The sequence below is a fragment of the Helianthus annuus genome, chromosome 11, assembly GCF_002127325.2.
Source record: "Helianthus annuus cultivar XRQ/B chromosome 11, HanXRQr2.0-SUNRISE, whole genome shotgun sequence".
Classification (NCBI taxonomy): domain Eukaryota; kingdom Viridiplantae; phylum Streptophyta; class Magnoliopsida; order Asterales; family Asteraceae; genus Helianthus; species Helianthus annuus.
Genome location: NC_035443.2, coordinates 145,498,188 through 145,523,666, shown reverse-complemented (window position 1 = coordinate 145,523,666; position 25,479 = coordinate 145,498,188). Strand labels below are relative to the sequence as shown.

The following is a 25,479-nucleotide window of genomic DNA, read 5'->3' as shown; positions in this document are numbered from 1 at the left end:
TCTTCTTTGATGTTCTTTTACACTCCAGTTCTAAAACGCAATGAAACCCAAAATCAAGATTTTACACTACATATTCAAGAAAACAATGGAGTTTTAACATGGCCATGTTTATGTTTTAACATGGTCATGCTTTTGTTCCAACATGACCATGCTTCTATTTTAGCATGATCATGTTCTTTGCATCACAGGTTGTAAAACGCAATGAAACACAAAATCAATATTTTGTACTGCAGGTTTTAAAAAGGAGTTTTAACATGGCCATGTTTATCTTTTAACATGGTCATGCTTTTGTTACAACATGACCATGCTTCTATTTTAGCATGATCATGTTCTTTGCTTGTAAAACGCAATGAAACTAAAAATCAATAATTTGCACTGTAGATTCTAGGTTCTAAAAAGCAATGGAGTTTTAACATGGCTGTAATGCCTCGCTTTTTGTAACTTTCTGTATTTAGAAAGTTTGTCGTGTATTTATATTTCTTGAAACTTGTTCCTCTTGTAATCGTATTTTGTTTCAAATCGTTGTAAACTCGAGGCTTTGATCATAATGAAATTGATCATTTTATAAGAATTATACATTGTTTATTCATGATTGTTTATATGTTTAATTCAAATAAGTACTTGATGCACATTCGTGATTCTCATAAAAACATGCTTATCTTACTAACAACTATCATAAATACTCGACTTTAAACGTTCAATATATGCAAATACTTGATTATTCAATTACGAGACTTAAATCTATGTCCTTATGCTTTATTGATACTTAAATATACATGTTTTATATGCATTGAATACCTTATTATGTGCCAATAACAAACATCAGGGACCATTTATGAGAAAAATCAAAGAATGGCCCGGGTAGTCAAGGCCGCGACACGCGACTTGACCACCACACTTGTCCACGACCCGCGGCCACAAGCGATCTGCAGCTGTAACACCCTAACACGTTAGAACCGAAAACATCGCAACGGAAATATGAACCATAAAAATTTTCTTTCTTATGTTGTTCTAGCGTACTTTAAAACATTTAAATCAACTTTCTTTAACTAAATACATCATTCATTCTGGGTTAAGATGACTATGTTAACATATGAATACAACTACGTGACCACTTCTCCGTACAATCCATGACCTTCAACTCGATCTTTGACCACTTATCTCCTATGATGACGATGATGATGATGATGATGATGATCTGACTCACCTGCGGTCACCATATACATAACCAACATGTTAGTAAAAGGTGACATCATATGTAATTATTTAAATATGTAAATAATCAATAACTACATGGCAATCTATCTATCTTTTCTACACCATAATTATATCCATTCAAACTTGTTCATTACACCAGACCTCGCACCATTGAAGGCCCAACGCTTGCATACCTGCATTCCTGTTTCATTCTCATTAGCAATAAGGTTAGCAAGGCAACATCTCAACATATTAAAAGCCTACTTCTTCGCTTAAGCACATACCATTGATTTTTATTCAAAAAGTTACAACCCGTGCTTACACTTGCATGTATCCATACACATACATACCCATCGCATACAAACGTCCCACATACTAATACGCATAACAGGTACTCATTAAGACTATATATAATTAATACATACATGCAAGTCACGTTCATTTGTTCACATTCAATTGCCGTACTTAAATCACATACATCACAATTCATCACTAATTACAAAAAGTAAATAAGTTAATCCTTGCATTCCAACATCAATTCTTCATAAGATCAACATCAACGCACTTGTACCCTCATTTCATTCTTAAGTCACATGAATAGTAACGCTAATCTTCGAACATATTGAAGCTATGTCTACCTATATACAATCCCTATTCTTTTCATGTACATTCAATGTCACTTCATACGTACGTACCTACATACATATATTTATACACCTACATATAAACCTACATTCATGTTTATATCATTCATTCTACCTATGAATTTCATATCCCTTGTGAGCCCACATAATCGTTATTTGCATTCGTACATCATAATTAAGCTTTTACGATCCTTGAGTATGATATACTATTTTCTGGGAGTTCATTGGGGCCTTTACATTAGCCTAGGGGATATGAAGGTTTCGTAATGTAACAATATCCAAAAATCAACAATTTGCATCTGGTCTCCACCGTAAGCTACGGTAGCCACCGTAGCTTACGGTGGCTTGAAACAGGCTACGGTGAGACTATACTATCTTACGGTAGAGAATAAACCTTCAGCGCCTACCGTAGCTTACGGTGGCTACCGTAAGCTACGGTAGTGCCCAGTAACACTAGGCTGAACTTCCTTAATTCTACTTTTGACCCGTTTAGCGAATCTTTCGATTAAGCCAGTTCCGAGATATCCCAACACGCCTTTAGCTAACACCTTAACTAATATTAATTATTTCCATACCTTTCATTAACATTACCAAGTTCTCATTTCCGTTTTAAAACTTCTCAACTAAAATTTATGACCGGTTTACCCCTATAATGAGGTCTTACCGGTTTAACATTATGCTAACCATTTCAACAAAACTTACCTTAACATTTCTCATTTATTTATACGTTCCACTTGATTTCGAATATTCAAATACATATACATCTTAATGTAAATAAATTCGAAGTGATTGCGAAATCACTTACCTTTAGTGTCCATGTTCATGCTTGCCTCATTGCTTCCTCTTGATCCGTTTGCCATCCATGCTTGAGTAAATTGCCAAGATTTCCATCCTTACATATCATTACATTCGTAACATTATTAGCTTATGTGAGCATACATATAAATATTCACTTTTCTTCTATTCATACATTATTTGACTTTCTTTAGTCAAATTTCGTATAAACAAGACATATATTAATAATTATCTCATTTTGAATCCATACAACTAAACTATCATCAAGCATAACGCATAAGTCATCTAGTACATAACACATTAACTCTCTACTTTAACAATTGTGTCTAATGGCCATTCCATGATATCCCTATATTGTTGACTTCAGAAAGTCAACTGTCTTACTTACACACTTTTGACTTTTGAACATGTATTCATCTAAATATGGTAGACCATAATATTAATGTCCTACACATTTCATACTCGTATAATACACATATACATTCATATACACGTACATGATCCTCTAAATAATACACATATACATTCATATACACGTACTTTCACATGCTAATGCTTCATGATTCTACAATTAGCAAATATCATTCAAGGTAACTATATAACATAATTCCAACATTATCCTTTACTAATAAGCTCGTATGATTCACATTTAGCACATATTCGCCTCTTAATCATAATAAAGCAAATCATTAAATACATATAAGTATCACACCATTCAAGCACAAGGTACAAGCCTCTAATGCATATTTTTTTATCAATGCATACCTTTATCTGAATTCTCATACGAATTCCATTTAACTCACACTTTTCAAGTTATTTTACCACTAATCTCATCATTTTCATATCTCATTCGTATGTATCAAGCCATTACATATAATTTCCTCATCCTAACTTCACTTAGACATTTCGTCATACACTTAGTATGCATACACCTTTTAATGCACTATGTACAACTAATTTATGCATGATCCTCCAAGTTCATATATCATTCATCAAATACTTCTTATTAATCAACAAGTATCATTCACATATAGACATTAACATAACAAAATCTCTAGTTCTTCCAACTTATTCATGTTAAATCACAAACCATCAAAACCCCAAGTTCTTGAACATGGGTTCTTTCATTAAAATATGACCAATAAAATATGTTACCAATAGGTAAAAAAAGAATTTAATAAGATTAAAATAAGATTAAGAGTACAAATGAAAAAAAAAGAAAAACATAATAAACACCTCTACATCACATTCTTATCCGCATCTTCCATATCTTTACTATATAATAAAAGAAACCAATAATTATTCTAGACCATCCTTATTTGTAGATAATTATTAAAATAAACATTAAAGATTTTTTGAAAAAATAGATTTAAAACGTTTGTTATTTGAAAAAAGGTTTAAAGATATCTTCTTTTTTTTTTTTGGTTTAAACGGAAGAAAATAGATAAAGTTTTACAAAGGTAAAATATATATTGATAAAATGTTCGTTTTTTAGAAACATAGGTTTTATTTAAAAAATAAGTATTTAGATTAATGTGTAAATGATGGAGTGAATCTCTCTATATTCTTACTATATAATAAAAGAAACCAATGGAAGAGCGTTTCTTATTATTTTAGACCATCCTTAATTGTAGATAATTATTATTTAATTTAAATTATTAAATATTAATTAAATTAATATAAATTTTATCAACTCTAAATTATTGGCATAAACTTAACTCTTTAGTTTCCACCGTTAACTCCATATGAAATTATTTATTTACCCCTCTATTTAAAAAAACAAATATTACACACACTCATATTATTATATTAAAAGTGTGGGGCCAACAAACTCGTTTGTCTTCTCTAAAACAACCGGCCACCATCACCATAGCCACCCACCTCCACCTCAACCTCTAGCTCCACCTACACCCACCTCCGCCACCTAAACCTAACCCCTACAACTCTTAACTCATCACCAAACATCACCACAGTCACCACCACCACCACAACAACAGCCACCAACAGTCACCAACGAAAGAGAAGTGAGGAGGCAGCATAGGGAAGGGTTGGGTGTTGCCCCCCTCTTCAGCCCATGATCTCCGATTTCCCCCCGAAATTCAACAGCCCTTACATATGGGATCGAACTCGGATCTTCTGATCTATCTAAACTAAAAAGCATTGTTTCACTTAACAATAGATAAACATGCATATTATTTATTGTTAATGTTATTATTGTTAACTATGAGAAATTATATTAAACAACTTATTAATCAAACCAAAAATTTAAAATAGTATTAACCTAATTTAAAAAAAATAAAAAAAAATCCATTTTGATTTAGAAAGATTTTTTTAACAATAGATAAACCCGTGTAATACACATGGTTTTTAAAGATATAACATTTTTTTTATTATTTGTTATATAAAATTAGATTATTCAACCCGTACAATACACGGAGTTTTTTTTAAATATAACTTTTTTATTATTTAGTATATAAAATTACATTTCTTTCACCCGTGAATACACAGAGTTTTTTTTTAAATATAACTTTTTTATTGTTTGGTATATAAAATTACATTTATTCAACCCGCATAATAAACGAGGTTCTTAAAGATATAACTTTTTATTATTTAATATATAAAATTATATATAATCAACACGTGTAATAAATAAGGTTTTAAAAATATATTGTTTTTTATTTAGTATATAAAATTACATTTATTCAACCCGTGTAATACACGGGTTTCTAACCTAGTATATATCTCAAAACAAACCATCCACAAAGTTTGTTTCCTTCTATCCGTCTCATATATTCCTTTTAATATTTTTATGGATGTATATGAGTAGAAGAAAATGAAATAAATAAATAAAAAGAAGAATAAAGAAGTATTATTTAAATGAGAAGAGATAAATATGGTGAATAGAAAGTAGAACGTTTTTAAAAAGTGAGCAAATAATTTAGTTAAATTATAAGGTTGGGGAGGAAAATTGATGCATGAATGCCTTGACAAAGCTAATGTAAGTCATACGTGTTGGGTTTCGTGCATAGGTTTTAAATTTTTTAAGCAACAAAAGAATATACATGAACCAATCTCGATTAGATCAAGACCACCCCTAAGAGCATGTGTAGTGGGGCGTTATATGCCCTTATAAAGCCCCTAAAGCCCCAAACACCACTACGAGGGGCTTTATGAAACAAAAAAAGTTGGGTGAAGCCATATATATAACGCCGGTGATGGGGTTGTTTTCAAAGTTTGGACCAATCAAAATAAAGCCAGGTTTTTATAATTAATTAATAAAAACGAAAATTAATAATTAGGTATTGATAGGTAGGGGCTTTATGACTACGGGCTCTAGTGACGTGGCACGACACGTGTCGCATAACGCCTCACAAAGGGCTTTATGACTACGAATGGCCTAAAAGTTTGATTCCAAACAAAGAAAACTAAATCAAACAATATGATGTTTCAAAAATTTACCTTAAACGTGGTTGATCAAGGTGAATGGACCAATCACATGTGATTTACAGCGAAGCAACAATTGGGTGCTAGCCTTGACTGGCAAAACACCACTGAGTGAACCCAACCCGAGTATGATTCAGTTTTGATCAACTTCCCAAAATTTCGATCAACCCTTTGACTCGGGTGATGACGATGGTGGTGGCTGCTCGACAATGGACGACCCGACAATGACGGTTCGACGTAGGAGAGGGACAACGATATAAGGAAAATGAGAGAGGGTTTAGGTTTTCTATACCCTGAAACTGGTGCAGAGAGAATGATACACCAATACCTCTGTTTATATTAATCTCATGTATCCTAATATTTCTAGAAACCATAATCCGTATCGGACTAAAAAACCGCAGGCTTTTTAAGGTTTAACAACTAAAATTATGGCTTTTAGAATGATCAATTAAAACTATTTTAGTTAACTATATCTGATATCAACTAAAATTATGGCTCCTAGAATTATCAATTAAAATTAAAACCTATTTGGCAAATTGGATTTAAATAATCTTAACTTTCTCAACTTAGCCGATAATAATTCCAACTCAGTTATTTGCCGATAATAATCCAAACTGGTACACTTTTGGCCAATAATAGTCCGCGTTAAAAATAGTTTAACGGAGTTAAGTTTTTTTCCAAATTACAAATCGATGTTTTAGGTCTTTTGATTAGAACGAGGATATGAGTTGATTGATGTAAAATTTATCTCGAAAATACTGCCCCAAACGACGAAAACGATGCTTCAATCGATGTTGAAACTTCCAATCAACAAAAATCAAGTCGTTTGAAGCACCATTTCGAGGTAAGTTTTACATAAATCGACTCGTATCCTCGTTCTGATCAAAATCTCTAAAACATCGGTTTGTAATTCGAAAAAAAAACTTAACTCCGTTAAGCTATTTTTAACGGCGGGTTATTATCGGCAAAAGTGGACCAGTTCGGATTATTATCGGCAAATAACTGAGTTGAGATTATTATCGGACAAATTGAGAAAGTCGAGATTATTTAAATCCAATTTGCCAAACTATTTTAGTTAACTATATCTGATTATTTGAATAAGATTTCTGAACTGAATGTAAATCAAATTTGTAATAAATATATATATATAGTTATTAATAATTAATAATTATTTCTCTAAATAACTACTAATCTTAATAGAAAATAGTGTTTTTATCTTATTAGGAACTTTTTAATAGTTACCCTTTTTATAATATATTCTTATTTTATTTTATGTTTTCATTTCGTTACATCCTGACAAACCAAACTGATTCCAATCAAACAACATAGGTAAAAGGTATTAATACTATTGGAACTATTACTTGCATTCATTTTCATGATTTTCAATCGATATAATGCAGATATTGATATCCTATTAGTCATACCATAGCTTTATTATTGTTTTTTTTCCTCTTGCTTTATTAGTATTTTTTTCTCTTTTAGAGCATTCACATCCAATCCATCAAATTATACATACATTCCACTAAAAAACAACTCCTATATCAATATATTTCCACTAAAAACAAATACTTTTTCTCTCTCTTTTCAATTAAATAATATTATCATTACATTTTTCTCTAACTTCCACTCACAACCACTTTCAAAATATATTAAAAAATTATAACGGGTGAACAGTGTCCCCCCAAATATACAAATGAACAGTAACATTTTCTCTCTCCTCTACTCACAACCACTTTTTATACCCTTTATAATATAAAAACCCCTCCTCACATAATTTGATGGTTAGGATGTGAATGCTCTTAGTTATAGTGCTATAGCAAGTGTCGGTAATAAACAAACGATACCGATTAAATTTTCACCACATAGCACATGTATAAAGCATTTATGAATTAATTTATATAATAGTTTTTTAACAACTAACGAAATAAAAGCTCGGCTATCCAGAGTAACCCAATGGCAAAAGGTGACCCCATATGCACGCAACGGTCAACAATGTCGGATAGCTCAAGCCAACTATCTCCAGTTCCTGGAAAACCCATCGCCCGAAGTCACACTACGGTAAAACCCGGTTGGGATAGAATCGAACTTGAGCCCTATGACCTCAAGCTTAAATCTTTAGTTCCCCTTCAATGTCAATTGAGCTATATCAACAAAAATAATAAAATTTAATTTATACATTACTAGATAATAAAATTTGGATTTTGAAAACTTTCAAATTGCGAAATTTGGAGAACTTTTAATTTATTATGTTCACTTTGAGGTCACATCTATTTAAAACATCTAATATTTAGAAGGGGGGGGGTTGTTTAAGATTAAATACAAAGGGTCTTAAAAATAAGAAGTCGTGTAAAGGGTATCAAACGGACTTTGAATAACCTCATTCAAGCGGTATTGGAATCGTCTCATCGAACTCTACGATGTGAGATTTAGGTTTTTTACTTTTGGATTTATAGGTTGTAGACTTTAGAATTTCTCTTTATAAATACATGTGTTTGTCCCGTTTGCGTTTGATACCTTTGGTGGTCTCGCTCCTGACGCTGTGCGACTCTTGAATCGGGTTCAAAAAGTCGTTAACAGTAATTCTTCGCCGCTAAAGGTTTCAAACTTTGTATTTAGTAGAATTGGTTTTTCTATTCAAAAGGGGGTGGCGGCGCAACTTGTTGCCCGACTACCTGTCATTGCTTTGTAATTGCCCTTTTTCGTGTGGAATGATATCGGATTATTATTAACTTAAAAAAAAGTTCTTTTATTATTGTGTCTTTTCTATATTTGCGCTATTGTGTCTTTTTTCCTCAACATTGTGTTAATTTTTCGGTATTGTGTTATATTTTGCTCAACATTGTGTGATCTTGTGCGATCCATTGTGTCTTTATACACTTCTTATTTTTAGAAGGCGTTGTAGAATAACTTAACACTACAAAGGGGTTGGCTTGATTCATTTCATCAATTATTTTCGTATATTTAATGAGTCCCACAATAAATTTAACGATTAAGAGAAACCCACCAGTATTTGCTTTTTTAGTCGATGTAAAGATATGTTGATATAAATGTTGATACAAGTCGATGTAAAACATATATGTTGATATCAATATTTTCTTAGTCGATGTAAAACTCTTTCAATCGATGTAAAATTAACCCATGCTGATATTCTATTGATATCACGACTTTATTTTTACGGATTTTCTTAGTCGATGTGAAGATGTTTTCGGGTTTTCATTCTTAATTAATGGTTTTTTTGGGTTTTCATTCTTATTGAATGTAGATTTTTTTTTATAAAAAAAAAAGCCTTTAAAACACCTAGGTTGAGAAGAGAATGTCTTGAATTCAAGTCCCACATACTCTATTGTTTAATTAATGTATTGATATCCTATTTTTTGTTTTTTAACGAGTGTAAATTCATTGTGCTCGAGCTATCCCAATGTTGACTCTTTGATTGCCATGAGACTGTGCTACCTGATGCACAGAAACCGTATGTAATCCGTAAACCCTTGCTCCCGCCAAGTTCGTACTCATTATTAAAACCCCGATTCGTCCCTTCACCCAGATGGCCAGATGTTCATCGAAAATGGCTCGAACCAAAAATTGAACCTGCGTCACCATTAATTAATGCCTTAGTTTTTTCAGGTTTTCATTCTTAATTAATGTAGGTTTGGATGTAGGTTTCCAATCTTAATTAATGTAAAACCTATGCTGATATCTTATTATTTAATCAATGCTAAGGGTGAGCGGAGTGGTAAGTGGTTTCATGCGGTAAACCACTTTACCGAAGCGATAAACCACCAACAACAACCTCTTTACCGATCAAGCTTAAGGAATGCGGTGAACCTTCACCGATTCGGTGAGAGGGAGGGGGGAGATGAGTGTGTGGTGGGGTCCATTCTTTCTCAACCAATCACACATTTTTTTCTTTTTAAAAAAAAATAGTTTACCTAAACCCGATTAGGTAAACCACCACCAACGTTTTTGAGCATTAGGTAACATCTCACCTTCCTCAGACCCTACCTTAGCTTTGCTATTGGTGGGATATACTGAGTATGATGATGATGATTTAGGTGAATTGATATGGCAATGTGTGATTGGGTGAATTAGGAGTTTACCTATTTAGAATAGGTAACCACTCCCTTCACCCTAATACATTGATATTCTATTGTTTAATCGATGCATTAATATCTTATTCTTTGTTTTTTACGGCAAAGAATCTCACATGTTAACCCACTCTGCTCAAGACTCTTTTTTTTACTGCAAAGAATCTCACATGTTAACTCACTTTGCTCAAGACTCACTCCTCAACCGTCCCATGAGACTCACTTAGCTCAAGACTCACTCCTCAACCGCCCCCTAGTGCGTGAAAACCGGATACATAAACCCTAGGGTATATTGAACTAATTTATAAATTACTAAATAATAAAATTTAGAGTTACATGTCATTTTAGCCTCTGTGGTTTGAGCCATGTAGGCAGTTTAGTCCAAATGTTTCATTTTTGGCATGTGGTTCTAAAAAGGTTTCATCGTTGCCATTTTAGTCCACTGTGTTAACTTCATCCATTTTTTCTGTTAACGAGAAGGGCAATTCGGTCATTTTATATGTAATTTTGTTAACTATAAGGGCAATCGGGCCATATAAATGACTGAATTGTCCTTCTCATTAACATAAAAAATGGATGAAGTTAACTCAGTGGACTAAAATGACAACGGTGAAACCTTTTTAGACCCACAAGCGAAAAATGAAACCTTTGGACTAAATTGGCAAAATAACCCAAAACACAGGGACTAAAATGACATTTATCTCAAAAATTTATATTTTGGAAACTACTTATTTTACGTAAATTTTAAAAAGGCAAATTGAATTTAAATAGTCTCACATTTCTCAATTTGGGCGATAATAATCATAGCTCAGTTATTGGCCGATAATAATCCGAACTGGTCCACTTTTAGTCGATAATAGTCTGCGTTAAATATAGCTTAACGGAGTTAAGGTTTTTTTTCTGTATTACAAACTGATGTTTTAGGACTCTCGATTAGAACGAGGATACGAGTTGATTGATGTAAAATTTACCTCGAAATACTGTCCCAAACGACGAAAACGGTGCTTCAATTCGGTTGTTTAAACTTCTAATTAACAAAAATCAAACCGTTTGAGCATTTTTTCGAGGTAAGTTTTACATAAATCAACTCATATCTTTGTTCTCATCAAAATCCATAAAATATCAGTTTGTAATTCAGAAAAAAGCTCAACTCCGTTGAGCTATTTTTAACGACGGGCTATTATCGATCAAAAGTGGACCAGTTCAGATTATTATCGGCCAAATTTGATCAAAAGTGAACTAGTTCGAATTATTATTGGCCAAATTGAGAAAGCTGTGATTATTTAAATCTGCCTTTTAAAAATTGTTTATTTATCATGTTTACTGTCTAGTTCATACCTAGATAAATCATATTTGGTCAACTAGGCATTAGTCGATGTGTACAAGTTATTCAACCAGTAAGTTGGATATATACGATACTAGGTTAGAATCCCGTGTATTACACGGGTTGAATAAATGTAATTTTATATATTAAACAATAAAAAGTTAGACCTTTATGAACACCGTATATTGTACGGGTTAAATAAATGTAATTTTATATATCAAATAATTAAAAAAGTTATATCTTTAAGAACCATGTATATTACACAAATTAAATAAATACAATTTTATATACTAAATACGAAAAACGTCGTATTTTTAAAAAACCCGTGTATAATCGGGTTGAATAAATCTACCAAATAATAAAAAAATGACTTCCTTAAAAACCTCATATATTACACGTGTTAAACAGATTTAAAAAGAGCTATATCTTTAAAAACCATTTGTATTACACAGATTAAATAAATGTAATTTTGTATATTAGATACTAAAAACGTCGTATCTTTAATAAAAAAAAAACCATGTATAGTCGGGTTGAAAAATCTACCAAATAATAAAAAAAATATATCCTTAAAACCCCGTGTGTTACACGTGTTGAATAAATCTAATTTTACATAGCAAATGATAAAAAGTTATATCTCTAAAAACTTCGTGTATTACACGGGTTATATAAATGTAACTTTATATAGTAAATAATAAAAAATATATATTTTTAAAAACCTTTCGTTTTACACGAGTTAAATAAATATAATTTTGTATACCAAATAATAAAAAAAGTTATATTTTCAATAAATTTGGATAACATTTAATATTAATTTATTATTTATATATTTAATATAAGATAAGTATGAAAAAGAGGTATTTGTTTTAAAAATATATTAAATTAACAATTTAGATTTAAGGATAACATTTTATTAAAGAGATTTAATATTAATTTATTATTTATTTAATTAATATAAGATAAGTATATAGATTTAAGGATACCTTTAATGAATAAAAAATTAGTTTATTTTATAATAGATAAAAGATGACTGACTTTTTGAGAATGGAATATGAGATTCACCCTTAAAAAAAAACTCACATTTTTTGCAAAATAACCTCAAATCAGATCCAATTTATAAACTATTCCATTCTTCAAGGGGGTTCTAGTTATTATTAACTAGAATTAGCACCCTTCTTACATATATATCATTTAAGGCAAACATGGCATGAAAAACTAAAAGAACAGGCAAGACGATAAAAATAGAAGAAACATTGCAATGCAAGGAAATACACCAAGTCACCAACTACCAAAACCATGAAAACTACTTAAATATAAACAACAGTAGTACTGCGAAATGTAAGCATTGGTAATAATTCATACATGTAATGTGGCGAGTTAGCTAAGATCACATGGTATTTAATGACCAAATAAAAAAAGCTAAAAATCGAGCAGAAGCCACATGTTGCTGCAGAGCAAACTTCCCATTTGCCAACCCTTTATAAACCACCTGCATCAATAAAAGTATGAGGCATTAGTTTTCGGCTTTCAAAGGTTTTCCATAGATCATCATTTGGTTGTATTCTTATACCAATCCTTATTTGTTACTTTAATTGCATACATAGTTATCTTAATTTTCTTAGATGGCATCACTGAAGCTCCACCAGGAACAATTCCTTTGGTAGCAAAACCGTTCCTTCTCCTACTCAAACTACACCTATTTCCCACCACATACAACTAATCAATTGTAATACAGAACAATAACAGAGAATCAGGTGGAATAGGATTGAAAACTTAATGTAAGGATGAACTTTGATGGCAGCGCCAACACTTGTTCGCCGTAGGCCACTCGGATCTCACTCGAGGCGACACTGTAGCACATGAATACAAATAAAGGGGAAAAAAAGCAAAAAGTACATATAGCTAACAATAGTCTAATTTAAAAATGCAATTTGACTTTGAATCAAAATTCATTCAATCCAACAATCAACACTATTCTTTAAAGAATTCTTATTACAACTTAAAGTGGCAGAGGCATATGCGAACACCATCATCGACATCCCTTTTTTAAACAGCCAAAACAATATTTTTTTTCATTATTGAATATCACCTAATCGATTTGAAAGTGTACGTCCTAAACACCCTTTCTAGCCGGGTAATAGTCAGTATATTAGCATAACATAACTATGTAGCAAGAGTGAAACTTACCAGTCAAATAACCTTTGAGTAAACAACTTTTGCTAATGCATCTACAATTACACATTTGCAAGGAGAATCCTCTAAGGCATTCATATTGCAACTAAACAAAACATAAGCTTATTAAAAATGTATTCGTACATTTTTACTTTAAATAAATGTTTCAGAACGTAACAGTAATTTTAATCATTGCATGTGTAGATAATTCACATGAAAAACTAAACAAATAGATAAACACCGTCGCATAAACTAAAATAATAAAGATGTCACATTTGAAATTCAACTCAAATAAAAAAAATCAACACTAACCTCGAGCACAGGATTCTTTCTCTTCTGATAATATCAATCATCAATAATGATGAACATAGGCAATTAAAATTTAGTTTGCAAATCTGCTAGAACAAAGAAAGGTTTAGATATTCATGTGTAAGCATCAATGAAGACTAAAATCAACTTATAAAGAAAGTTTAATCGTGCCTGATGCTCATACGTCTCTGTCACACCCCGACCACGTAAAACAACAAAACGTGGCGGTATCGTCGGGGAGTGTTGTAACAGAATCATTGTTTCATAACACATGGAAAAATTGAAATTTTGTTTTATTGATTAAATGAGTTACAATGTCTTAACAAACAAAGAAGTATAACATAATTAACTAGTCTTGCGTCTGTTATTGTCACTAAGGCCCAAGTCCGCCTATGTGTATCTTGGCCAATCCTAAGCATCATCTCCTGAAACACATGTGAAAATAGATACGTCAGCATAAAAATGCCGGCGTATACATAGGTTTTATTGATTTAGGATTCATGACTTATAAGTTTAGAAAAAAAGAAGTTTAACAAAAGTCAGTCATGATCCTTGTAAAATGTTTTTGTTTTATAAATCATTTGAAAAACGATGATAAGGTAGATGATATGTAAAAGAGTAATGTAAGGTTAAATGAATAACCAAGTAAAAATGAGTTTGTATAAAATAAGTTGTTTGTAAAACAATGTCTTGTGAAAAATATGTTATATGTCTAAACTGAAATGATTTAAACAACGCTGCGATATGTAATATCATACAAACACTTATATATAGGAAGTACCAGCGGCGTATCCACCATGCTTGTATCATATTACACACGCATCGTTACTTAAATCACTTACCCAAACAAACCACCAATGTAAGATGTCTATGTTTAAACCAATTGCCAAATGTATTGAATAATATGTCAAAATGTTTATGTCAAGATGTAAATCATGTAATGTATAACCAATGTCAAAAATGTTTATGTGTCAAATGTAAATCATGTAATGTGTAACCAAAATGATATGTATGGCTAGTGAAATGCATCAACTAAACCATAGGTAAAATGCACAAAACAAAGTATTGAAGTAAAACTTGGTTTAAATCAAAGTTATGTTTTGTGGAAATGCATGCTATACTGATACAAACATCTATGTGGTGTTGTGAAAATGCATACATTCAAGCCTTGCGACTGTGGCGATAAACCCCTAAACGAATTTAAAGGTCTATCCGTGTAAATGTATATCGAATTCGGTCATTCCTTCCATCCAAACATACCTAGGATGTCAGGAACGGGAGTTGTCAATTCCTATGGTACCACTACCTACTAACGAACGGCGTAGCTAATGTTAATGAATGTAATTTTGTCCCATTTAAACAAACCAAATGTCATACCAAAATGTAAGCATGTGATGAAATGTAAATGTACTAAGTATGTAACAAATGGACATACATAGCATGTGATGTAAAACAAATGTACTAAGTATGATGAACATACATAGCATGTGATGTAAAACAAATGTACTTAGTATGATGAACATACATAGCATGAAAAGGTAATGTAAAACAATGCACTAGGTATGCAATCAAATGTACATACATAGCGTGAAATGTAATGTAAAACAATGTACTAAGTATGCACACAATGGACATACATAGCATAAAATGTAATGTAAAACAATGTACTAAGTATGCACACAATGGACATACATAGCAAAAACATAATGAAATCATGTACTAATAGTGTACTAATGAACATAGCAAGTATATGATATGAAAACATGGAAAGCACGAAAGTAACAAGTAGGCACATGTGTTTCACCCCAAAACGTTTGAAAAATAGTAAAAGACGGGACTATGTACTCATTTGAGATTGCTCAATAGACTTTAGATATCCACCAAGCAAAGCTAGAAGATCACAGATTCAAACGGCACCTAATATAGGTATCTACATTAATAAACGGACCTATCAGAGGATCGGGTAGTACGAGGGTTTGTAAACCAAATAAGTGTGGGAACTTATGTGATATGGTTTAACAAAGCCTATATACTAAAACGAAACCTATCCTAAGTGCTTTTGACCCTTTACGACCCGTTTAGGTAGCTTATGCTACTTTAACGCGTTGTTCGCGTAAAACGCGTTCGGACCGCCTAACTAGCTCTATGACAAGTAAGATATGCCTTATCATGTTTAATATTGTTGCCAAATCAGTTTAGATGTCAAAAGTTATGTTACTTATGCTTAAAATGAATTTTGGCGCAAAAAGGGTATTTTGGTAATTTTCCTAAGGCATATAAACTACCTATCATACAACTACTTAAACGAAGTGACCATAAGGTATAACCTCGGAAGGTTATTCCCTATACAACTATGGTCACCTAAAGTGTTTGGTCAGATCCTAATGATCGACCAAATGGGTCGGGTTCGAAAGCATAAGCGATTGTTTAGATCGCTTACCTTTACGACCCTAGACAAACGCAATTCTAAAAGTGATGAGTTAAACACGTTAAAACATGTTTAAAAAAGTTTAAAAACAGGTTTGGTATCAAGACAAAGGGTCTTGATACCCAAAAGTAGTTTGGTTACAAAATACGCAAGAATACGCATTTTGGCCGAAACTACGACTCGTCACTGAGCCTAGATAACGTGGTAATCAGTAGGTATAGTCACTAGGGACTATAACCATCGTGATTACACTCACGTTATGAAGTTCAAACGAACTTCGCATTGACCATAAACTGGTCAATGCAGTAAGTCAAACGCAGTTTGACTTTAGCGTTAAAACGAAAGAAAAGCACGAAAGAATACTTACAGAAGGTCCCCGCAAGATTTGATCCGATTTACCATCAAGTATGAAGTATGAACTCCAACTTAGAGGGCCAAAATCAGATTCAAATATGGGTTTTGCAAATAAGAATGGAGGGGTATTTATAGATTTCATGGAACCGTTAAGATCGTTCGTCGAATAACGTGCTTTAATCTTAACCGTACACATGTGCCCATGGTGTAAAACCATGGGAGCCCCTAGAATGAGTCCATGGTATAATAAAAACCATTGAATATTAGCCCATGGTATTGCAAAACCATGGGTTAAAACCATCAAATCTCAAAAGTGGACCAAGTTCAATGTATCTGCCAGAAATTTCAAAAATGGTCCCTGCACTTGTAAAACTTGATTTTTTTTTTGCGCTTTTAAGCTCCGTTAACCCCATTTCAAGGCTCTAAAATAAACTTAAAGTATAGGGAACTTAAAATATGCTCAAAAACATCTCGGATGTCGGTTCGTTTGGTCGTACGGTTGTGTTGTTCGGTTAATTACGACGGAAATCGTAATGAACACAAAAACGATCCAAATTACGCGACGAATGGAATTTTTCTTATGCCAAACACTAAAATAAAATATTTTAATGCTTACATAAATTTTTGGATGTCCGGATGTATTCAGGACGTAAGATATGTGCGAAAATGCAAACTTATGCACTTTTGACGCTTTTAGTCTCTATTGATCAAATAAGTTTATTTTAGCATACCGAACCCCTCAAAGCCTATTTCTAAGCTATGTAAAGGATATTTAGGGTATGTTTAACTTATGATCAAGTTCCGGAATGTTCGTTACAGTACGAATTGGCATACTTTCGCAGTTTGTCGAATTTAGTCCCTGTAAGCGAATAAACTTGATTTCGGCACACCAAACCTTCCAAAACTTATTTGTATGTTATGTAAAGGTTATTTAAGATATGTTAAGCCTATGTCACTGTTCCGGAGTGTTTGTTGCATTAAACTGGTTATATTTACGCATTAGTGCGCGTATAACCTCCAGAAAGCGATTTAGAACCTGAAATCAAACAAGAATTGATATGTGCAAATGATACACATATTTATACAAATCCCAAGTATGAAATACAATATTTCACTGGTTTGGTATTTGTTTGATGGTTGAAGTGACACAGGTGTCACAGTCTTCCCATAACATACATAACACCTGTGAATAATACCATCAAAACTAAATTAATCAAAAATAAAAATTTATTTAACTAAGTCAATGTTTAACTTAAAATAATTGATTTTACCCTTTTCAATTCAATGATGAAGACGACCCTGCTCTAACACCCTAAAAACTATGAACATTAACTAAACATCAACAACCAAAATTAACAAAGTATAAAAATTAAAGTATTAACTATTACCAAATCATGTTCCTTTGTCGACGATCGGACAATACTGCACAACAGAGTTAGTTGGTCAGAATCTCACCGGAACCATAGCCTCCATCACCGAAGGGAGCAGCTAGGGTTTCTAACCACCATCAGTCTTCAACAAAAATCACTAGGGAGCAGCTAGGGTTTCTAACCACCATCAGTCTTCAACAAAAATCACCGCCGTCGACACCACCACTTAGGCTGCCGCTGTTGAACAAAAACCACCATCACAACTTCCGATTCTGCAACCTCGCAACACCGCCGCCACCAAACCCCGTAACCACCTTCACCGTCGCTCTCCATTCAGTCTGACACCTCCCGCACTGGTGATCGTCCGCATCTCAACTACCTAATCCTTCTCCCGTGAAACCCTAGAGGGATGAGGGTTGTATCTTGGGGAATGGACACATGTATAAAGGAGAATGACAATAGAAATTTTTTTTTTTTTTAAACCACCCCAATCACATGTACAATCAACCAAAGCCTAAAGTTGTTGCTAATTTATAGGGTTGTAATGTAATTACATTAATTTTTAGGGTTATAATGTAATTGTAATGTAATTGTAATTTATTATTTGTCATGTTCGTATACGAAGGGGTTTAAACTTTAAACTATTCACATCAATAATAATATTCGTACATAATGGGCCACATAAGAAAATATCAACGGTACATACGAAAACCAAATCCAACACAGCAGCAAGACGATCTTAATTACAACGATAATACAAACCATATCAAAGATCAAAAACCCTAGCTAGTTCCACCCACGGTGGTAGACGTTCCTTTATAACCAGTGTCAGCTGGATGTGCCCCCATTCCGTAGTCCATATCACGGTAACCCGGCCCGTATCGGCTGCTGTACAGTCCGGCATGCACCAACAGAACATACAGCAGCTCGGTCACAGCCAAGATGATGATAAACGCCTCAACTATCCTTAGTCTCCATCCTCTGTGGCCTCCTAGGTTGATCTCCTTGCATGCCAACCTACAACATCATTATCATCAACTTTTAGTCTTCAATAACTTTTGTGATGAATAGGTTGTCCACGCCAATGTAACCATAAACGAAGAGTTGAAATGCATACTGTTCGGTTTAATAGATTCGGCTGTTTGATACTTGAAGCCCAACCTTTTTAATATTTTTTTTAAAATGGCGGTTTTTTTTTTAAACCGACATATAATTTTCTTTTAAATAATATACCCGTACCAACTCTTTCGACATATAATTTTCTTTTAAATAATATACCCGTACCAACTCAAAGATAAACCAATTTGCAAAAAAAAAAAAATTTATGGTTTAGGAGCTCAATACACATTTGATTTAAAATAATAATAATAATAAATTTTCAAGCTCGAACAAAGTATATAAGGGTATGGGTAAATCTGTTTAAAACTTGGAACCTATCCTTTTTAATATTTTTATCTTAGAAATATAAGGCTATGGGTACATATTTAGTCATGAACAATTCTCAGTATATTTTTATGCCTTTGAATATACATAGTTTTTCTTGTCTAAAAGAGCAAACCGTGAAAGCTTTTGAATATTGTGTGTAAGCATATATATTTCTTCTTTTAAAAAACTGCAAACCGTGAAAACTGACCGGACTTGGTTTATCTTTTATATATTTTTGAACAATACGGTTCGGTTCACGGCTTAATCTGAACCGTTTTGAGAGTGTACAGTTTCGGTTCACGGTTGAAACTTGGAACCGATCGTATGAACATTTGTTATTTTATTTTATTTTTTTATACTTCAAATGTAAAGTAATGGATATATAAGTATAGTCATGAACTATTCTCAATATTTTTTTTAAAATTTCATATGAAGTAAAGTTTGAAAATTAAGTTTTTGATAAAAAAAAACCCAATATTTTTTTGAAATAAAGTAAAGCTTTTGAATATCAAGTTTTTTATTAAAAAAAAAAAAAACCATAAAAATGACCGGCTTGGTTCATCTTTTTTTTGAAAACCATATTTATCTATCCGGCCCAAAATTTTCGTCAAAACTAGCCGAACCGTCGAACCGAGTATTCACTCGGTGCCAAAGATAGATATGAATATTACCCGAAAGCGAGAACCGTAACAGCCCACGCCACCAGAGAAGTCGACCCAGCAGCCGCTAAACTATCATTCCTCCACGCCCTAAGATGATTCCCACCCGCAAACTTCGAAACAATCCCGAGAACCGAAGCCAAGATCGCAAACTCCAAAAAGAACTCCGTCGCACCATTTCCACCAAAACCTACAAACCAACATCCACAATCAATCCCAACACAAAAATCCGGAAAAAAAAAAAAAAACAGAATCATCCTTATCAAATCGGCCGCTCACTTGGGTGGTTGGTCTGGTTGTTGATGAGCTTGTTGAGACACCAACTAGCAAACCCTAAAGTGATCAAATACATAACCAAGTTAAGAAACAACAATGGTGCAGCCATGTTTCTTCCCACCGTTTGTGCCATAATGATTATTATTAAAGAACAAGATGTTCAATACAGGATGATAATGATATCTTATACTTGTGTTTTTTTTGAACTAAAGCTAAAAGATGGTAATAATGAAAAGGTGGTGGATGAATATATAGGAGATGGGGTGGTGTGTTGTGGTAGTTGGTGGCAAGTGGAGTGATACGTGTTGGTTAGATGAAGTGTTTGTGGTTTTGTGTACATGTGGTTGGACACGTGTCAGATGGTTGATAAAGTGAGGGATGGGATCCAACGTAGGGTTGGTTTTGTTTTGATAAGTAGAAGTGGGTTGGGGATGGTATACGCCGCCGACGTCACGGTGGTGAAGCGGTGGGTTGTGAGTAATATTAGTGTTGGTATTTAGTGTTATATAGTTGTACACGATTGTAAAATCATGTTTAACAAGTAATAAGACTCAGGCATGTTGCGGCGTGAGTACTTATTAAATATCGAAGGGACTAGTCCAAGCGTTATGTGATATGTTAACCATATGAAAACGCACGTTTTGACGTATCCGATTGAACTCAATGTATCCTATAGTTGCATTGCGATTGGATCAAAGTGTAACGTAAATCGAATTTATATCGTACAGTCATAACGTATTATACGCGACCCAACTAACTCGAATTTATATTGTCAAGGCAAAAACTCTCGAGGGGGTCAAAGTGGCATTTACAAAGTTCATAAAAAGTTAAGTGGTTAAAAATTTCATTTCGTAAACTTAAGGGCAAAGAAATGGTAAAGATAAAATTTGATAAAGTTTTGGGGTAAGAAGGAAACTATAACAAAGTTGGGGCTAAAAAGGAAACTACCACAAAGTTGGGGTGTCAAAAGCAAAGTATTTGTAAAATGGAGTAGTAGTTTAGAGACTAAATTTGTCATTTTATGAAACTTTGAAGGTATCAAAATCAAGGGACTAAAATTGCAACATCGTAAACGTATAGGGGAGGGTGAGGCAAAGCCGATGGGATTTCCACTGACTGTCTTTTAAGAGTATATAGAATATCCGAGTGAGTAATATTGTATATACCTGTTAGTTTTGTTTTTTTAACTATAAACTTCATCAAAACGAAAACACCAACCTAAACCGGGCTGGCAAACAAGACAACAAGACTACATAATTACACATCTATGCCAATCGTTCCAAGACATCTCCCTATATTTCGATCTATTAGAATACCAAAGAAATCCCAAAGATTTGACTTTGCTGATAATGTGCCCAACTATAACTGGCTTGTTATTGAATTTGAGGTTGTTTCCAGCCTTCCAAATGCTCCAGCACCCAAAGATCATAATACCTTGGATAACTTCCTTTTTCCGACCCGAGGCCCTCAGCGACTCATGCAGCTCAAGAATGTCTTTCATGGAGAAAACAAATATGTTAGGAATTTTGCACCAGATACTAACATGCTGCCAAAGGGTAGATGCAATAATACACGAAGTAAACAAATGTTCAACCGAATGTTGATGAATACATTATTGAACGTTCACGAACACAATTGAACGGACGAGACATCTGTTTGTGTTCGTTCATTTAACTAATCGAACAAAATTTCATATTCATGTTCGTTCATTTATTAAACGAATGGAAATAAACAAACTTTCCGCCGAGCGGTTCGCTTAACGTTCAGTTCGTTTGCGGCCCTAGTATTTAGGTATCACAAAATACCACACACATCTCATACTACATTACTACAAGAAGATTTCTCTGATACCACATGCTTTTTTAACGACATGTCGTTAGCATAGCCTTTCCCGATAACATGTCATCAGTAAAAGCTTTGTCCCACTTGTTTTCACGCTAAAGATGGATAACGTGGTCATAAACATAGGTTAGCTTTTAGCAACCACATGTCCAAAATATACATGTGCTATTACCCGTATAATATGTTTCGGATTAGGTGGTGGGGGTGGTCACTAGTGATAGAATTCCATCACTCACAAGCACCCAATCAAGTTCCGCCATGTTATCAACCATTTTTCCATCACTCACAACCTTTTTGGTGGCAATGGTCATCACTCACAACACCCAACAATAAACCCCCACACCCCCTCACATCCATTTATCACACTAACCCCATAGCGCGTTGATTTTATCACGGAGTCTACAATATCACGCGTGAAAAAGTTGGTGGCGATGGGAATTTTTGTTTTCTACGCGTTAAAAACGAGTATCACGCAACTATAACGTTCCCACCCCCACCTCGCTTTGTTTGTGATCGCTACTCTCTGAAGTTTGGATAACCTAATTAATTGTTAACTTGTGATTCATCAAATATTGTTGAGATCTCATTGGAAATTGTGAACTTCAATGTATTGTGACTATTAAAATATACATATTTCCAAGAAATACTATAATAATTAATTTAACAACTGAAACAAAAACTATGACCTCTTTGAATTTGGACCACCATTGCAATATGTCAAATATAAGTTCAATTGCATTAATATAGCTAGTACAATAGATTCTTGCTTATTTTTCTTATAATACATTGTTAAGGGTTTAATAATTTTTGAGTAAATTACGTTTTTGGCCCCTGTGGTTATATCAGTTTTACTATATTGGCCCAAAATAAGAATTTTTAACAGATCAGCCCTCATGGTCCCATTATCTAACCGTTTTGGCCCCTGAGACTAACTCCATCCATTACCCTGGTTAATTATTTGTCACATGCAAGGGTATTTTTGTGAACAAATAAAAAAAACACTCTTCATCTACATGAACTTACCCAGATTTCAAGAACACTCTTCATCTACATGAACATGAACAAATAAAAAAAAAACAAAACCTAAATTCAAGAACAAGAACCCATCATCTGCACATCATCATCTTCAAACCCTAATCTTCAAGAACAATCATCATCTAACCCAGATCATCGTCATCATCATCATCCCCACATATACAACATCCAAACACCCCTTAAATTCTTAACACAAAATTGTCAAAGAACAAATAAAAAACAAAACCCAAATTCAGTGTTTTGTGTGTTCGAATGAAACCCCCAAATCCGACTGACCTGGGTGATTCAATCGTCGCCGGATGTTTGAACGGAATCGATCGTCGCTGTGTCAATCGTCGCCGGATGTTTGAACGAAGTTGATATCCACCGGCCGTTCTTCTCCATCGTCTTCCCCGTCGAACCAACCTCCGATGTCCACCACAACCACCACCTACAACCGTGAACCACCCTCTCATCATCACTGGTAACCCACATCAATCGTCTTCTCCAGTCACCGTTCTTCACCACCATCATCACCATACCATCAATCAACCGTACTATTTGTTCAAGACACGCAGATGATGATGATCTGATTTGTTAAAGAAATCAGATCTGGGTTTTTGTTCAAGAGATGCAGATGATGATTTGTTCAAGACACGCAGATGATGATGATATGATTTGTTCAAGAAATCAGATCTGGGTTTTTGTTCAAGAGAGATGCAGATGATGATCTGATTTGTTCAAGAAAATGATGATTTTGGGTTTTATTTATAAAGTCATAAAAGGGGGAGGGGAAATTACAATTTTACCCATCATGTGCAACCCATGTGACCAAGAAATTAACCAGGGTTAGGGTTTGGTTAGACTTAGGGGCCAAAACGGTTACATAATGGGACCATGGAGGCTGATCTGTTAAAAATTCTTATTTTGGGCCAATATAGTAAAACTGATATAACCACAGGGGCCAAAAACGTAATTTACTCATAATTTTTATTCACATGACATTACATTTTATTACGAGTTTATAGAAGGGTCACATTCATCAAGTACTTGACTTTTAAGGAAAAATATGTGTATTCTTCTAAGGCAAAAATGTTGTTGTGTAGAGGGAAATAATTTAGTGGAAGTGACAAGTGAAAAGGATGAATCCTTCATAGTTAATAATGTGACATGTGGTAAGGGTGGGAGCTAAGAAGGGTATTTCTTAAATTCGGAAGCCTTTATTAAATGAGTAAATTGTCATTTTATTCTATAAGGTTTGATCCAAATTGTTATTTTAGTTCAAAAAGTTTTTTTCTACTCTGTCCCTGACTTTTTCATTCTTTTGCCATTTTGATCACACTGCCTAAGTCAGTCTAAAAATCTGGTTATAATCATGGGTATTTTTTGGCATAACTGTTGTGTAGTGATAACCAGGGGTAGTTTACAACACAATTTATAAACCTCATAATAATTTAATGCCAAAAATACTCCTGATTATAACCTGGTTTTTAGACTAAGCTAGGCAATGTGATCAAAATAGCAAAAAAAAAAAAAAGAAAAAGTCGGGGACCCAGAGTAGAAAAAAAAACTTTTTAGACTAAAATAACAATTTGAACAAAAAGTTACAGACTAAAATGACAATTTACTCTTATTAAATTGTTGAAGACTGGTTTTTTAGTTTCAATTATGAAAGAACTATATATCAATATTTATATATTTTGATTTAACTTGTCTAGAAGGGTTTTCAAGTGCTATGTTGACGACTTAAGAATCACAAATAATGCTTTAGGTTCATTTGAATAATCATAAAATAGATTGATTTGCATTATTTTCGTTATTGAACAGGAGTGACCGGGGTTTTAAGGTATGTTTGGCTAAGCTTTTTTAAACAACTTATTGACTTATTGGCTTTTTGAAAAGTCATAAGCTTCAAAATAATGTTTGGCAATGAGGGTGTATATTAGAAGAAAAATGATTTTTCCAAAAAATCACTTCATACTGACCTTTTCAAAAAGTCAATAAGAAGTTTTATTAGCACTCTCAAACACCCCCTTAAACTAGATCGTGATGGTAAACAAAGAGGATATTTCTTGGTGAAAATTTCATCATGTTATGAGTTGGATGGAAATACGAATCTAAGCCATTATAACTTTTCAAAGACA

At 33.4% G+C, this 25,479-nt stretch overlaps 1 protein-coding gene and 1 long non-coding RNA gene across 3 annotated transcripts; both read right to left on the bottom strand.

Moving 5' to 3' along the window:
- Positions 1-1,002: 1,002 nt before the first annotated feature.
- LOC118483686 lies at positions 1,003-6,389 on the bottom strand. 2 transcript variants are annotated; one of them, XR_004871043.1, is made up of 3 exons: positions 6,096-6,389; positions 2,647-2,733; positions 1,003-1,207 (listed from the first exon to the last, which is right to left on the bottom strand). It is a non-coding gene; the product is annotated as an uncharacterized LOC118483686 (long non-coding RNA). The 2 variants fall into 2 exon arrangements; XR_004871044.1 differs by lacking the exon at positions 1,003-1,207 and adding an exon at positions 1,221-1,399.
- A 12,346-nt stretch (positions 6,390-18,735) lies between these two features.
- LOC110890692 (membrane protein PM19L) lies at positions 18,736-20,701 on the bottom strand. Its single transcript, XM_022138313.2, has 3 exons — positions 20,483-20,701; positions 20,216-20,393; positions 18,736-19,136 (listed from the first exon to the last, which is right to left on the bottom strand). Exons 1-3 carry the CDS (start codon positions 20,610-20,612, stop codon positions 18,902-18,904), a joined length of 543 nt encoding a protein of 180 aa, XP_021994005.1. The 5' UTR covers positions 20,613-20,701; the 3' UTR covers positions 18,736-18,901.
- Positions 20,702-25,479: the final 4,778 nt, after the last annotated feature.